The sequence below is a fragment of the Cryptomeria japonica genome, chromosome 10 (assembly GCF_030272615.1).
Source record: "Cryptomeria japonica chromosome 10, Sugi_1.0, whole genome shotgun sequence".
NCBI lineage: Eukaryota > Viridiplantae > Streptophyta > Pinopsida > Cupressales > Cupressaceae > Cryptomeria > Cryptomeria japonica.
In genome coordinates, this window is record NC_081414.1 from 841,404,348 (window position 1) to 841,418,428 (window position 14,081).

Sequence of the window (14,081 nt, forward strand, 5' to 3'; positions counted from 1 at the left end):
AAGATGAAATCGTTAAGTTTTCCATTCTTCACTAAGAAGGAACAACTCATGAATGGTGGCATCATGGGTTAATTAGATAAGGGCATCGTCAAATTATGAAATACACTGAATTAACACAAAGGTTCATAGGTAGTTTTGATAGAAAAGACCTCGAGATGCACTTGGAGTTGACACGGTTAGGGCAGCAGGTGACAATAGAAGATTATGTAGCAAAATTTCAAAAGATTCTAGTTGTAGTCTCGGATATTACGGAGAGGAGACTCACACTTCTATTTATTGAAAGGCTTTCAATGTCACTTTTTGAGGGTTAGTTTGAGCTTTTGAGCCATCATCTCTATAGGATGCTATTAGAAGGGCTTGAAGTTGGAAGATTTAACAACCAACAACAATTAACACCTAAAGAGTGCATTGATGGAGCGATGTGAGAGAACCTTACCAAAATATACCCCTTAAACCAGTAGAATTGCCTCAAAAACCAAACAATGATGAAGAATCTAAGAATGAGCTTTAGAGGAAGAAGTCATGCTTTTCTTGTAGAGAGCCATGGGAGCTTAAGGAAGGGGTAGATAAACTATATAGAGGTTCATTCCAAGGCGGACTCAAAGACTAAATAAACTAAGCCTAAGGATATGACCAATGAGACATAGTACAAAAGCAAAGAAGAAGAAGAGATTCCAGGAGGCACTCTTGCTACTCTTTTTGGGGCACCCAAGTTCAATGCTTTTTGGGCCACTAGCAATTTTATAGATGCAGATTTGGTTTCTAGGAAAGGTTTGGATACAAAAAAGTTTGATGGGTTTAATTTTATGCTTGGAGATGGCCATATCATTCCTTTCAAGAGGAGACTACAACAACCCAACTTATGTTTGGGGATATATCAAGTCAAGTACAATTTATATGTTGTGGGATTAGGTGAAACATATAGTCTTAGGCGTGTAATGGCTGCACCTACTAGGTGAATTTACTCAAAACTATCAAACTATGGAGTTCAAGTTCAAAACAGATGGGAAGGAGATGATAGTCCAAGGCATTTCAAATGGAGCATCAAGCATGGCTGAAATGCAAAGAATGGAGATGTATGTTTGGAAAGACCAAGCCAATCCATATGTGGAGATAATCAAGGACTCCCTCCAAATGAATATACTCAATTATGATAATGTTTGGTCTATTTTGAGTAGATTTACGGTGGAACACCAAAATGGACCTTATGAAGTATTGATTGGACAAGATCTTTTGGGAAGGAGTCAACATTTTAACATGTCTGGTTGGAATTTTGAGAGGCACCTTCCACCTTTAACTCTTTAGGAGGCACATGGGAATGATGCAAGAAGATTTTTAGGAAAAAAATCTTTATTTCTAAGCAAGGAAAAGTAAAATATGTTGTAAAAGAGGGAATATAACTCCTTTATTTTATAACAAAAGAGGGATTAGTATGGGGTATCATGATCAGCAAATGCGAATTCCTAGGCAAACTTCATATCAATGATTTTGAAGAGGTATCTGTTCATAGTGCTAAAGCTTTATTACACATATGATAATACGGTCATAAGGAAGTGAGGGTGATGAGGATTATTGGAATTAATGCTAAAAAGGACAAATTAGTTGTTGCAATGCCCAAGATCGATAAGCATGTATCCATGTTATGTCGTCTTTGCATGGAGTATATAGAGTTTTTTAGAGATCTCATTGCTTGAGGACAATCAATCTTGAGAGGGGTGGATTGTAATGCTCCCTTCTTAGAAGTTGAATTAGATGCCCATTATAACATTCCCATGGGTCTTGGGTGTGCTTGATTATAACTAAATAAGGGATATTTGAATAATACAATTGTTAATGGGGAGCAACACATGTTAGGTGTTAATGAATCCTAATAAAATTATTATGACAGCATTTTGCATTGGCTTATGGAAATAAACTGCTGCAATTTCCTTATTAAGGCAGCCCCTCAACACAGGAAACAATGCAATTAATATTAAATAAAAATATAACAACCGTTTGTTTCCAATCAAAGGGACATTTGAAGAGGTGCATCCATTGGGGGAAAGTTGTATTTAAAGGAAGCCAATCAAGGAGAAAGGATCATCATATGAAGATTGCATCTTTTATTATCTAATTATTATTCGTTTGGAGCATGGAACTGTGGTTCATTTAACTTGAGGACAAAACCACTCATGGCAGAAATTGAAAGATGTAAACCCTTTTATTTTTCTTTCTGAGTTTGTGGACGAAAACCCTTGACTCAAGCAAAATAAGAAATTATTTACCAAAGGCATTAAACTACTGTAGAGTTGAAGAAAATTGACAATACTACAAAGCATAATACTTGATATAAGTTTGGGCAGATTTCTGAGTATCAAAAGCAATTTGATAAATTTAATTTGGATAGTAATTATTGAATCAACAAGTTAAAAATCATGAATTCTTGTTAATAATCAATTGTGCAAGTTAAAAAGGGACATTACATATGTTGGTGTTGGAAATAAGCCACACCCGTACCGACGATGGACTGGTCCAAGAGGGGCCAGTAGCTTAGTGGTAGAGCACTCCAGCAGTGTATGGAAGGTCCTAGGTTCGAGTCCTAGCTGGTCCATGTCTCAACATGGTATCAGAGCCAGGTCCAGGCTAGGAGCCCCAAGCACACGAGAGGTGTGGCTTAAGGGGGGGTGTTGGTGTCGGAAATAAGCCACACTCGGACTGCTGATGGACTGGTCCAAGAGGGGCCAGCACCTCAGTGGTAGAGCACTCCAACAGCGTATGGAAGGTCCTAGGTTCGAGTCCTAGCTGGTCTATGTCTCAACAACGTAAGGGTCCCTTTGATCCTAAGTCCCCTCTTAGACAATTTGCAACGAAGTTACAAATAAAGACTAGGGCATCTGAGGGGCACTAGGTGTTAATGTTTATATCAGATTTGAATATAGGATCTTTTAAATCTTATTAATGCAATTTCCACTTCTTCTATCAATATAAGGATTCCTTTGTATATCAATTAATTTAACATGAACTACTGTACAATGATCAATTAAAACTGATATTAATCTTATTGCAATTTTACATGAAAATAGAATCAATTAATATATTAAATTTCCAACAGCAAATGGCCTGCAATATTCTGGGAGGCAGTTGATATTGTTTCTGCAGTGTAATTATTCTGTACATCCACAATACGATTGTCTCCCTCCTTATATAAGGAGAAAGACATGCCTTCGTAGAGGCATGCCTCTACGTGGATCTTGTCCATGTAGGGACATGTCTCTATGGAGAGAGACAGAGACATGTCTCTCGACATGTCTCTACGGAGAGAGACAGAGACATGTCTCTCGGTCGTGTAAGAACACGCCGATACGTAATGTAATGTAGTCGATAATTATTGGTAACCAATTTGCATTTGTTACATTGTTAATATGATTTGCTAAACGCACATAATCTGATCGATAGTAAATATCGATAAGCATATGATTAAATGTTATTTGATATAGTCAAATTAATTATATTTGTATATTTAATAATGTATAGTTATACATTATTAAATATATACATATGATTAATTCATAATCATATTTCAAGATTAATATTTAAGCAAGAATCTTATTAAATACATAATGCAAATAATGGATTAATACTTGTAGAGGAATGATATCAAATGCTTAAGGTCGATAGGCCAATTAAGCATTTGATTTCATTGATTAGAATTATCTGACCGAAGCTACAAAACATTAACACTAGGTTGTGGAAGTGTCATTTTTGTAAGCTTGAATTTTAAGGCAGCATGATTAGAGTTAATGCTTACCTTCTTCATATTTGAGGCAAAGGTGTAGATATATGTGAGAAGTTGGATAACTCAACTACAAGATTGAGATAAGTTAGTTATGGGGTGGTAGTGAAGAAAATGCACCTACATCTGCTCCTTTTTTCACTAAGTTTGAGGGTTCATTAGAGATAGGGTTCTACTTCTATTACTTTGCAAAGGCTGGATGCACATATTTCAATTTCTTCTCCTTAAGGGGCAGCAAAGTCTATAAGGTGAAACACAAGTTGACTAGTGATGCTCGGAACTCATTAGCAAACTTATTCAATGCGTTATTGCATGACAATGTAGGTGATGCCATTGGCAAATTATTCTTTGCTAATGGTATTTCATTCCATGTGGTTTGCTCTCCTTATTACAAGAAGGCGGTAGCAAAGATATCATATGTGCCACTAGGAGATATTGAATTGAGGACCATAATCTTAGATAATAACTATTCCAAAATTTATATTTTAATGGAGAAAATGAAGGAATCTTGGGTCACAAGTGGAATATTCATGGATGGGTGGACAAACATTAGGTATTGTCCATTCATCAATATCATGTTTACATGTACAAAAAGCCCTTATTTTCTTAGGGCTATTGATTGTTCAGGGCATTACAAGGATGTCGATTTTCAGTTTTATATCATTAAAGATGCTATAGAGTAGGTCGGGCCACAAAATGTGGTCCAATTAGTGATAGATGCGGCCCATGTGTGCAAAGTTGGGGAAGTTAATTGAGGCAACTTATAGACATATTTTTGGACTCTTCGTGTGCATGCCATGAACAATGCACTCAAGGACATGGGACAAATTGGTTGGATCAAAACATTTGTTAATGATGCTAGAAATGTACAAATGTTTATTTGCAATCACCACATTTCATATGCACTCTCCAAAACCTTCTCTAAGAAGAAATTCTTGAAACATGTAGAGACTAGACATGCATTGCATTTCATTCTGTTCGAGAGGATGTTTGAGTTGCAAGAGGCATTTCAACTAATAATTTTGCCAACAGAATGGAATAAGTGGCTCAAGTACAAGATAGAGTAGGGGAAGGGGGTGAAGGATGTGGTGAAGAGTGATGTTTTTTGAGGTGATGCAGAATACATTGTCTCCCTAATTACTCCAGCCTTCAAAGTGATTAGATATGAGGATGCCAATGCAACTAGTCTTGGAGAGGTGTATGAGTGCATTGCTTCTATGCTTGACCAAATGAAAGCTGTTGTGTAGTCAAAAGACTTCACATTCAATTCTACAATGAACTTATTCAGCTGATCATTCATTAGAGATGGGAGAAACTCAACGCTCGCTTGCACATGGCTGCCTATGCATGTGAACCTGAATTGGCATGTGCAAAGCTGTGGTAGAATTATACCCATATGGGATGTTGACGTGAAGGTAGGGTTCATGAAGGCTATCCAAACGATGAAGGATTCTTTAGATGTGAGCATCATTTGTATTGAGTGAACAAAATTTGCCTTTGAGGGGTTGTTTTGAGTAGGCCAAGATAGAGAGACTATGACACAATTTGACCCAATTTTGTGGTGGACTATGCATGGACCTTTTTTTGACTACCTCTCTAGCCATTTGTTTGCTATTATAAGTTTCTTGTTCTTCTGTTGATGAGATGGATTGATTTATTTAGCTTCATCCAATCCATTAAGAGGAACGAGCTTACCTCTAGGACGGTAGAGAAGCTTGTGGCTATACATAATGCTTTGATCTCATTGACCACAATACACTTATGTACAAGGAGAGTCTAGCATCAAGATGGGATGTGAGCCAAAGGAGCTAGCGTAGGTCAATGATGATGCTAAATAGATAGGGCTGGTTTGTATTGGTTTGGAAGAGCTTGAGCATGTGGAGTCTAGTAGTTCTAGTGATGAGGAGTTTGTGGATGATTAGAGGCATTTTGTTATTTTGAACATTTATCATTGTTAATGTTCATTTCAAAGGTCAAATGTTTAATATCAATGCTATCATTGCAATTACAACTTTTACTAGTTTAGTAGTTTTACTACTTTACTGTTTTTAATTCTCATTTGTAATTCTAAGATTCTGATACTTCCTATACAAAATATTAAGGAATTAATGACAGGAGGGGGGCGGGGGGGACAAACAAAGGTTGTAGTAGTGTTGATGTCTAGACTCTAGACATAGGGTCTTAATATAAATGATATGAATGCGCATAATATTGTAATAACTTTGTCCAACAAAATATTTAAGTAGCTTACATAATGTAAGTTACAACCTATTAACTTCCTCTCCCAATAAATGAGCGTGCACACACATTCCAATGTTTGCCCAGTTTTCCCAATTGTCTGACTCTTACAACAGTATAAAATTGTAGATCTTCAGAATTTTCAGAAACTTGTTTGTCATGTCTTCTATCAGCCATTGGGCATCTTCAAGAATATGACCCAATAAAGAAAATCTATTTTTTGTTTCCTATTGCTAGCATAATAGTATTTGAATAGTTATGAGACTTGAACTTGGACCCAGTGGATAATCTGTTAGGGGCGAAGGACACCTTCTGTGCACATGGGTATGTTGTGTTAGTTTATTTATTTATTTTGTGATATGCAAACCATTGCTGTTTGTTGCAATGTGCTCACTGATTACACCACCCAGTTTGCTACCAATGTTGGCATTCAGAGTTTTGGTTTATGGTGTGTGGAATTTTGTTTTTGTTCTATAAAATTTAGTTTGTGGTCCTTGAAAGTTGAAAATTTGGTTTGTAATATGCATAATTTACCATGTGGTATTCACACGTGGTTCTGATGTGCAGGCCTGGATAACAACTTTTGCATTTACACAGGTTGTAACCATAGTTCTGTGAAACTTTGGTGCAAATGGCATGCTCTCTTACATATCTGCATTGTGAAATTGTTTATCTATGTTTTAAGTGTTTAACTATGGTTTTTACAGACTCCTGTTTGATTTGTTAGACAAAACTACCAGCCCCTTTAAATATGCATCTAGGGAATTTTCAATAATACTTAAATGTATTGGATCCCTTTTCAAAAATCCCTTGTCTCACTTATGTTTGACTGGAAAACTGCACATATAGTGATTCATTTCTAATACATTTGTATTACACAATATTTCAGATTCTGGCCTTCAAAGAGTGAAATTAATGGATGCAGAAACATCTTTCTTTTGGAGAATGTTATGTAGCCACCTGCAATCGGAAGCACAGGTTGCTTTAAAGTCGTCAATCTCATTTTGCTTGTGCTGGGTTTTCTTCTGATTAAATGATTTCATTTCATAAAAAAAATATCATTGAAATTTCCATTATCTTGTCTGCAACTGTAATGAAGGTGAAAGGTAGTGATGCGGCGTTAACACAGGGAGCAGAAGCTGTTGTGTATGCAGCAGCAGCTGCAGATACAAATGAACTTCTAGATAGGGTTCTTCCTGAAACAGTTACTGAGTATGTTGAGTTGGTGGAAGCACATCTCCTTGCAGGTATACATATCCAAACTTACATATTAGAACTTGCACAGAAAATATATAAAATTACTTACATTATATAATGCATTTGATTAGCTTGCAAAAATTTACTTAAAGATCTATTAGGTCTATTATTGATGACCTCATAGTTACTATAATTTTTTTTTTTTGCTTTCCTTGTTCTTGATTTCTATCTTGTTACTGATCTACTTCTTAATATTAATGTGCAGAAGGGTGAAAAGGCACAAAATGTTCTGGAATTTTGTATATATAAGCTATATTCTTATGAGCTGTAAAGAAATATTATGTGCTTTGTTTGCAGGACCAAACTACCGCTTTGCATCACGACAGTTATTATTACTGGGTTTAATGCTGGATTTTTCTGATGCTGCCAGTCGTAAGGTTGCAAGTTCTTTTTTGCAAAAACTCTTACACAAGCCAATTGAACATGTCATTGATGAAGATGATGGCAAAGATGTGGTCATTGGTGACGGTATAAATCTTGGCGGAGACAAAGAATGGGCCAGAGCAGTCAGTGAACTTGCTAAGAAAGTACATGCATCTTCAGGTGAATTTGAAGATGTACTTGCAACTGTTGTTGCAGAGTTAGGAAGGCCATGTAGAGAGGGGGGTGCAGATTTCTTGCAGTGGATGCATTGTCTTGCCGTGACAGGACTTGTTTTGGAGAGTGTCAAATCCCTACGGGCGCTTCAAGGGAAGGCTATTGAAGCTTCTGAGATACTACATGGTTTGCTGTTGCCAGCGGTAAGTAGACAATCAGTATGCATCACATTGGATGTGTATCTGGTTTCTGAAAATTCTTACTTTTTAACCCATTCGGTGTGGTTACGGTGGTTATATTATCAAAATATCCATTTTGTTAAGTTCTTTCCAATATTTGCTCCCGCTTTTTAAGCTTCTGCCATCTTCACTTCTTTAGCTAGATTTAAGATCATAATATATGTAAATTAACAGCAATGCTCAACTTCAGGGAAATAGTTGCACTGTAATTGTTTCTGTGCTTGCTGAGGTTATCAGTGCAACATAATCTTATTTCTTGTCTGTATGAAATACCAGGCTAAATACATCAATGTAGAAGTACGCAGGGCTGCTGTAAGATGTCTGGGAGTGTATGGTATACGTGAGAAGAAACCAGGTGAACAAGTAGTAAGGCAGTTGCGATTGTCATTCTGCAATGGTCCTTCGCCTGTTCGGGTAATGGCTGCCAAGGCATTGTTTGATCTTTGTATGTGGCACAGTCCGACTGTTGTAGATATTGCCATAGGCATTGGGCCAGGGTTGGGTTGTGTCTCACAGCCACATGGTGTTGAAACTGATGGTGCAGGAGAAGTCATAGATGATGGAGATAGTGGTTTAATTATACTAAATCTTTTATTATCTGGACTGGATAGAGATGATTGGGATGAACATGGAGACTTGGGTGATATAGAAACGACTTATGGTATTCTTGCAGAGGGATTTGCAAAGTTTCTACTCCAGAGCAAAATGTATCCGGACCTCTCATCCATGCAACCCACAATTTTGACCAAACTGATATGCATGTACTTCAGTGAGGACACTAAGGAGTTACACAGGTAAGTTGAAGTGAGTTTTAGATGCCTTTATTAATGGAAAGTAGATTGCTTGTTTTCCATTAGATAAGGTAAATGAACAACAGAATGCTTTTCTGCAGGTTGAGACAGTGCTTGTCTGTATTCTTTGATCAGTATCCCGCTCTAGCAGCTGAACATAAGGTGTGTGTTGTTTCATATTGAAGAATTTAATGCTACATTTCCAATCAGCTCGTGCTAGTACTATCGTAACTGAAATTTTAGAATGTAGATATGTAGAACTAGCTATTTGGTTGCAACTTATCTGTTGTTGAAAACTTGAATGTTTTTTTTTTCTTATAAAATCAGCTTAGTATTGAGTCTGTCCTGTGGCCGACATGTTCTGCATGCACCTGTGCAAAGCAGAAGCAGAAAAGTGATTGATTTGATTTCATATTTGTTTCTTAACAGAAATGCATTTCAAAAGCTTTCATTCCTGTCATGCGTTCAGTCTGGCCAGGAGTCTACGGCAATCCAAGTGGAAGTAACATTGTGGTTTCAAGCCAAAGGAAACACGCGACACAAATATCTCGATTTATGCTACAATTATTGCAGATACCTCTTTATAATTCACAGGCTGATTCTGCTGGAATAGAATCTGGTCAAAATTCTGTACAAGATGATGGGCAAGAAATACCTAAATCAAAGCAGCCTGAAGCTGATGTTGATGAGGGCTTGGAAGAATTGGCTATTCGCATTGGAGTAGAGGTATGCTCTGAGTATCAGTTCTTTATTCAATGTTCTGGTGACATATTTCATGTTGGTGAGATTAGTCTTATCAAATTTCCTGCAGGTAGCAAGTTTTCCTTCGAAAAAAACTGCTGCTGGTAAATCCTATATTGGAGCCTTATGTAGAGTTGCTGTTCTACTTAATTTTCGTTCATCACAGCAGGAAGCAATCAAGTGCATGAGAAAGCTTCTTAATCAGTAAGTAATTAAGGAAAAATTGCACCAATGATAACGTCTCTGCAAAGCGAGTGATAGCTTGTGTTTTTTGAAATTGCCGCCTTATATAGATTTTGTCAATCTCTACCTCTCTAAGTCAGTTTCCGTTTGAAAAAGTTAACAGTGGATTTATACTGGGGAGAATGAAGACAGTAGGCTCGGATTGAATTATAGAGATAATATGCTAGTTCGTCTATTGGTTAGGTGCACCGTTTGGTCTAGTATGATTCAACAATGGTTACTATTCTAAATCTCCTAAATGCTTTTATATGCATGTTATCTCCATTTGATTGATTTTAGAGAGGTTGGGTATGTTCACTTTCGCAGCATGGCAGAATCTGTCACAGCAGACAAACAATTGGTGAAAGAACTTGAAGGAATGATTGCACGCTTGAAGGCTCAAGATGCAAATCCAGTTGAAGTGCTATCAGATGAGCAAATAAAATTTTTGCTTGGTGGGTTTAAATCATTTTTTTGTCTGGAACGTTAAATGTGCCTGGTGTTAAAAAATATAAAATTTAAGAAAGTGTTCTGCAGGTAACCTTGGACTAGATAATGGCATTGACATTGAAACCATCGTAGAAGATTCAGTTTCCACACCCGTACCAAAAAAGACAACAAACAGAAGTGAGCATCATAAATCTTGCTAATTTCCTTCCAAACAGTTTACTTCTTTGGTTTCTTCAGGACTTTCTCTTTTGGTATCATATTGTCAGGAGCTGACAAATTTGCTACTTTTTGCGCAGGGCGGGCAAGGCGTGTAGAAACACCAGAAAGCATTTCTCCTGTGAAATTGGATCCAGTTACTCCTTGCACAACACGTTTACAGAGGTCTAGCAAAACAGCTGCACTTGGAAGGATGAAGTGCCAGACAGCAATAGATATCGATAACGATGAAGAAATTGATGAAGATGAACTAAAATTCATTTCTAAGACCTCATCAGATGAAGATCAGGATTCCACTGATACTGATTATGTAGCTGAGGGGGATGATATTGAAGGAACTGCAAAAATGCGGTCGACACAAGCTGTGAATCCTTCAGATGATGAAATGCAAAATGAAAATGGTGATTGCAAGGCGGCGAAGGATGTGACTTGTGAGGGAAAAGATTTTAGTTCGGAAGAGAATTCATCTCTTTTGCGAACTTCGAAAAGGCCTACCAGATCGGGTTTAGTAGCGTACAAGGAAGACAGTGACTATGAGGCGTTTAAAAAGACTCCTCAGAAATCAACAAGAAAAAAGCCAATGAAATCAGCAAGAAAAGCAATCTGAAATTCCTCAATGGTATTCTTTTCTCTTGATTTTGAAGATAAAAGATGACATTTACTTGCTCCATTCTGAATACCATCTGCAGGCTTCCAGAGAAAGGTTGCAAAAGGAATGTTGCTTCCAGAGAAATGTTGGAAAATGAATGTTGTATTATCTTGTGAGAATCAATATATTTGTTGATTCATCTCCCTAGTTTCCACTTGAATATTATGAGGCTTGTATTTGTTATTTGTTATATTGAAAGTTGGACGTCATGTCCATTCTTACAACTGTATAAACTAAGAACTAAACACATTGAATGAATTATTAATTTATTCCTGTCCTGATTTGTGGCCTGTGATTGTTTCTGTTTATGAAAAATGATGGCCTATAAGACATTTGACTCTCCTAGAACGTTATATTGTCATATGAACATTTGCACTAGAAAATGTCTGCTAAGTATGATATTTTTGTATTAGGATATGTAATCATGGTGTTACAGGGACTTGATTAGAACAAGGCATGCATGCGTGCTTTCTTATAGCGCCTCAAATCGACTATAAGACATCCCTAGCGGTCCGATGCATTATTTCATTAGAAACAACCTGCTAAGTATGTGGCAACTATCTTGTTAAATTCCTTTGAATGAATTTTTATGGCCTCTTTTAGAAGGAAAAATAAGTATATTTAACAATGTACACCTAAGGCATTACCGGATGGGCAGAATATACAAACATTTTGCAAGGGCACCAAAATATTTGATGTGGATTATTATGGATTATAAAAGTTATTTTTAATTTGTCACTCGTTTAAACTACATGTTATCTAAATTCACTTATTATCTCAGTTTGTTATTTATTTGTAAAAACCTTTGTTACAATTCTTATCAATTTGTGATTATAGTAAACATCATTTTTAAAATTTGATCTGAAGTCCTCTCTAGTCTTTTTTTAATTGTACAATGGTTGTTAGTAGAAAAAGAAAATTGAATGTAACCCTATAACCAATGTACCCGTTGAAAAGATCAACTCAAGCATGGCCAATCATAAATTAGTATTAGGTGTTGAAAACTTTCACAAATATATATATGTATATTTCACGAGTTAATTCTTGTATGTTTTGAATCATTTCAAGGTGATCTCAAAGAATTTTAAGGTGAATGGAATATCCACTTTGTGCTTTTGACTACCTTTTTTGCCATTGATTTGATGCCTTAAAAAATAACTTAAAAACTAAGGTGCAAATCCTATCACAACCTCGAATCATTGGCTTCCTTTTGACACATCATATAACATTAAGATGGATATTTATAATTGTAATGGTGAACATTAGAGAGCCATGCCATTCTCCATTTAGTTTTTTGTCAATTTTAAGGAAATGTTTTTATACAAGTACATAGTGACAAACATCATTATCTTATGCAAAGTTGAGCTCATTGCCCTAACCTTTAATCTATTTATGATACCTATATAGGGGAGGGGCCAAAAGTGGAGCTAGGTCTGCTAGTGGTGATATGTGTGGAGGTTTATGGGCCCCACAGTCGAGTAGTCAAGTTGTCAACACATGTCGTAAAAAATATGAGAGGCAGTGATTAGATGGACTAGACATTGTACATAGAAAAGTTATTTTATAATATAAATATATTTGTCAAAATTAAGTTTATGCGAGTACAGTTTTTCAAGTCAGAGCGTATTCAATTGACAACTGTCTAAACTACGACATATATGGTAATCAAATGGCAACAACTTTGAAATAAACATCCCTAATAAGTCAAAAAAAGGTACAACTGTGCAAACAAGAGAACCTTAGCTAAGTGAATCCATGTCATCACTTTACAAGAGATTCCATCCCATCACAAGTACTAATCAAATCCAATGCTAATCAATCAGATCCACATTAACATCACTTATCAAACCAAAACCAACACATTGCGTCCCATCGAACATATTTGAAGCGCACACGTAATGGGCACTTCCACCCACTTCCCCTTGCATCAAACAACAAGATGTAAGGCCACCATTGAACCTATTAAATCGACAATACATAATTTTAAACATCAACACATTCTACAAGCAATTGACCAAATCAGTTAAGTCATCCATTTATGGTTGATTTGAAATCACATAAAAATAAAAAAACACAATCCAAACAGTAAGATACATCATTAATGCAAGCAATTCAAATAGTCATGACATCAAATTCATTTCATTACACTGCTTCAAAGAAGGTCATGGAGGAGGAGCAAACAATTAGGAGAAGCAAAAACCATTTTCGTATAGGTATTCTCCCTCTTTCTATTGTTTGTTTGCAATTTTTTTGTATCTGTTCATTTTTGTTCCCTCCTTGGATACATGGTGTTTGGTATCTGGCTGTAATGTTATGCTCACTTTTCTTTATAATGTAAAAAATATGTTGTGCCAAGTTTAATACATGGGTTTTAAGTTATACTGTTGATGGGTTTTATGTGTTGTTTATCATTATTTATACTGTCATTGGCGTTTTAAGTTATACTATCATTGGGGTTTTAAGTTACAAAGGAAAAAAAGTATCAGCTTCTATTCTCATGGTGGTTAAGTACTTAAACTGGTTCTATGAAAAATTCAACTCAGAGGCAAGAATATGCAAATAGCCAAATAGCCCAATATTTATATCAGTGTTTCAATATTGTACACTTACATTCTCAATGTAACATATGTGTTTTGAATGTACTGTAAACATTATAGCTTTAAACATTATAGACATTAACAAATTTATTTGAGCGTTTTGTAAACATAATGGCTTTAAACATCATAGACACGGATTCATACAATCCAATGAAACGGTAAAACATTAAATGACAAACAATATAGTCCGCAACATCGTAGCAGTGCACATAGGCATAAACAATAAAACTTAGAAATAGCATTGCATGTAGACATAAACAATATAGCTAAGAATCATAAACACTATAACCTAGAACCACATTGAGAATCTTGAATTGTAAAAGTTACTAACAACAAACAACACATAAAGCACTTCAATGAAAGTTGTAACAA

General features: G+C 36.0%; 1 protein-coding gene across 1 annotated transcript in view; it reads left to right on the forward strand.

The window, feature by feature from the left end:
* LOC131053410 (uncharacterized) overlaps positions 1 to 11,390 on the forward strand; it is a 34,182-nt gene extending 22,792 nt beyond the window's left edge. Inside the window, exons 5-14 of the mRNA XM_057988020.2 lie at positions 6,900 to 6,988; positions 7,110 to 7,257; positions 7,565 to 8,007; positions 8,320 to 8,837; positions 8,936 to 8,996; positions 9,264 to 9,560; positions 9,646 to 9,779; positions 10,125 to 10,252; positions 10,335 to 10,424; positions 10,544 to 11,390. Coding sequence (XP_057844003.2) covers positions 6,900 to 6,988; positions 7,110 to 7,257; positions 7,565 to 8,007; positions 8,320 to 8,837; positions 8,936 to 8,996; positions 9,264 to 9,560; positions 9,646 to 9,779; positions 10,125 to 10,252; positions 10,335 to 10,424; positions 10,544 to 11,070 — 2,435 coding nt within the window. The 3' untranslated portion in view covers positions 11,071 to 11,390. The remainder of the gene's footprint in view (positions 1 to 6,899; positions 6,989 to 7,109; positions 7,258 to 7,564; positions 8,008 to 8,319; positions 8,838 to 8,935; positions 8,997 to 9,263; positions 9,561 to 9,645; positions 9,780 to 10,124; positions 10,253 to 10,334; positions 10,425 to 10,543) is intronic.
* The last annotated feature ends 2,691 nt before the right edge of the window (positions 11,391 to 14,081 follow it).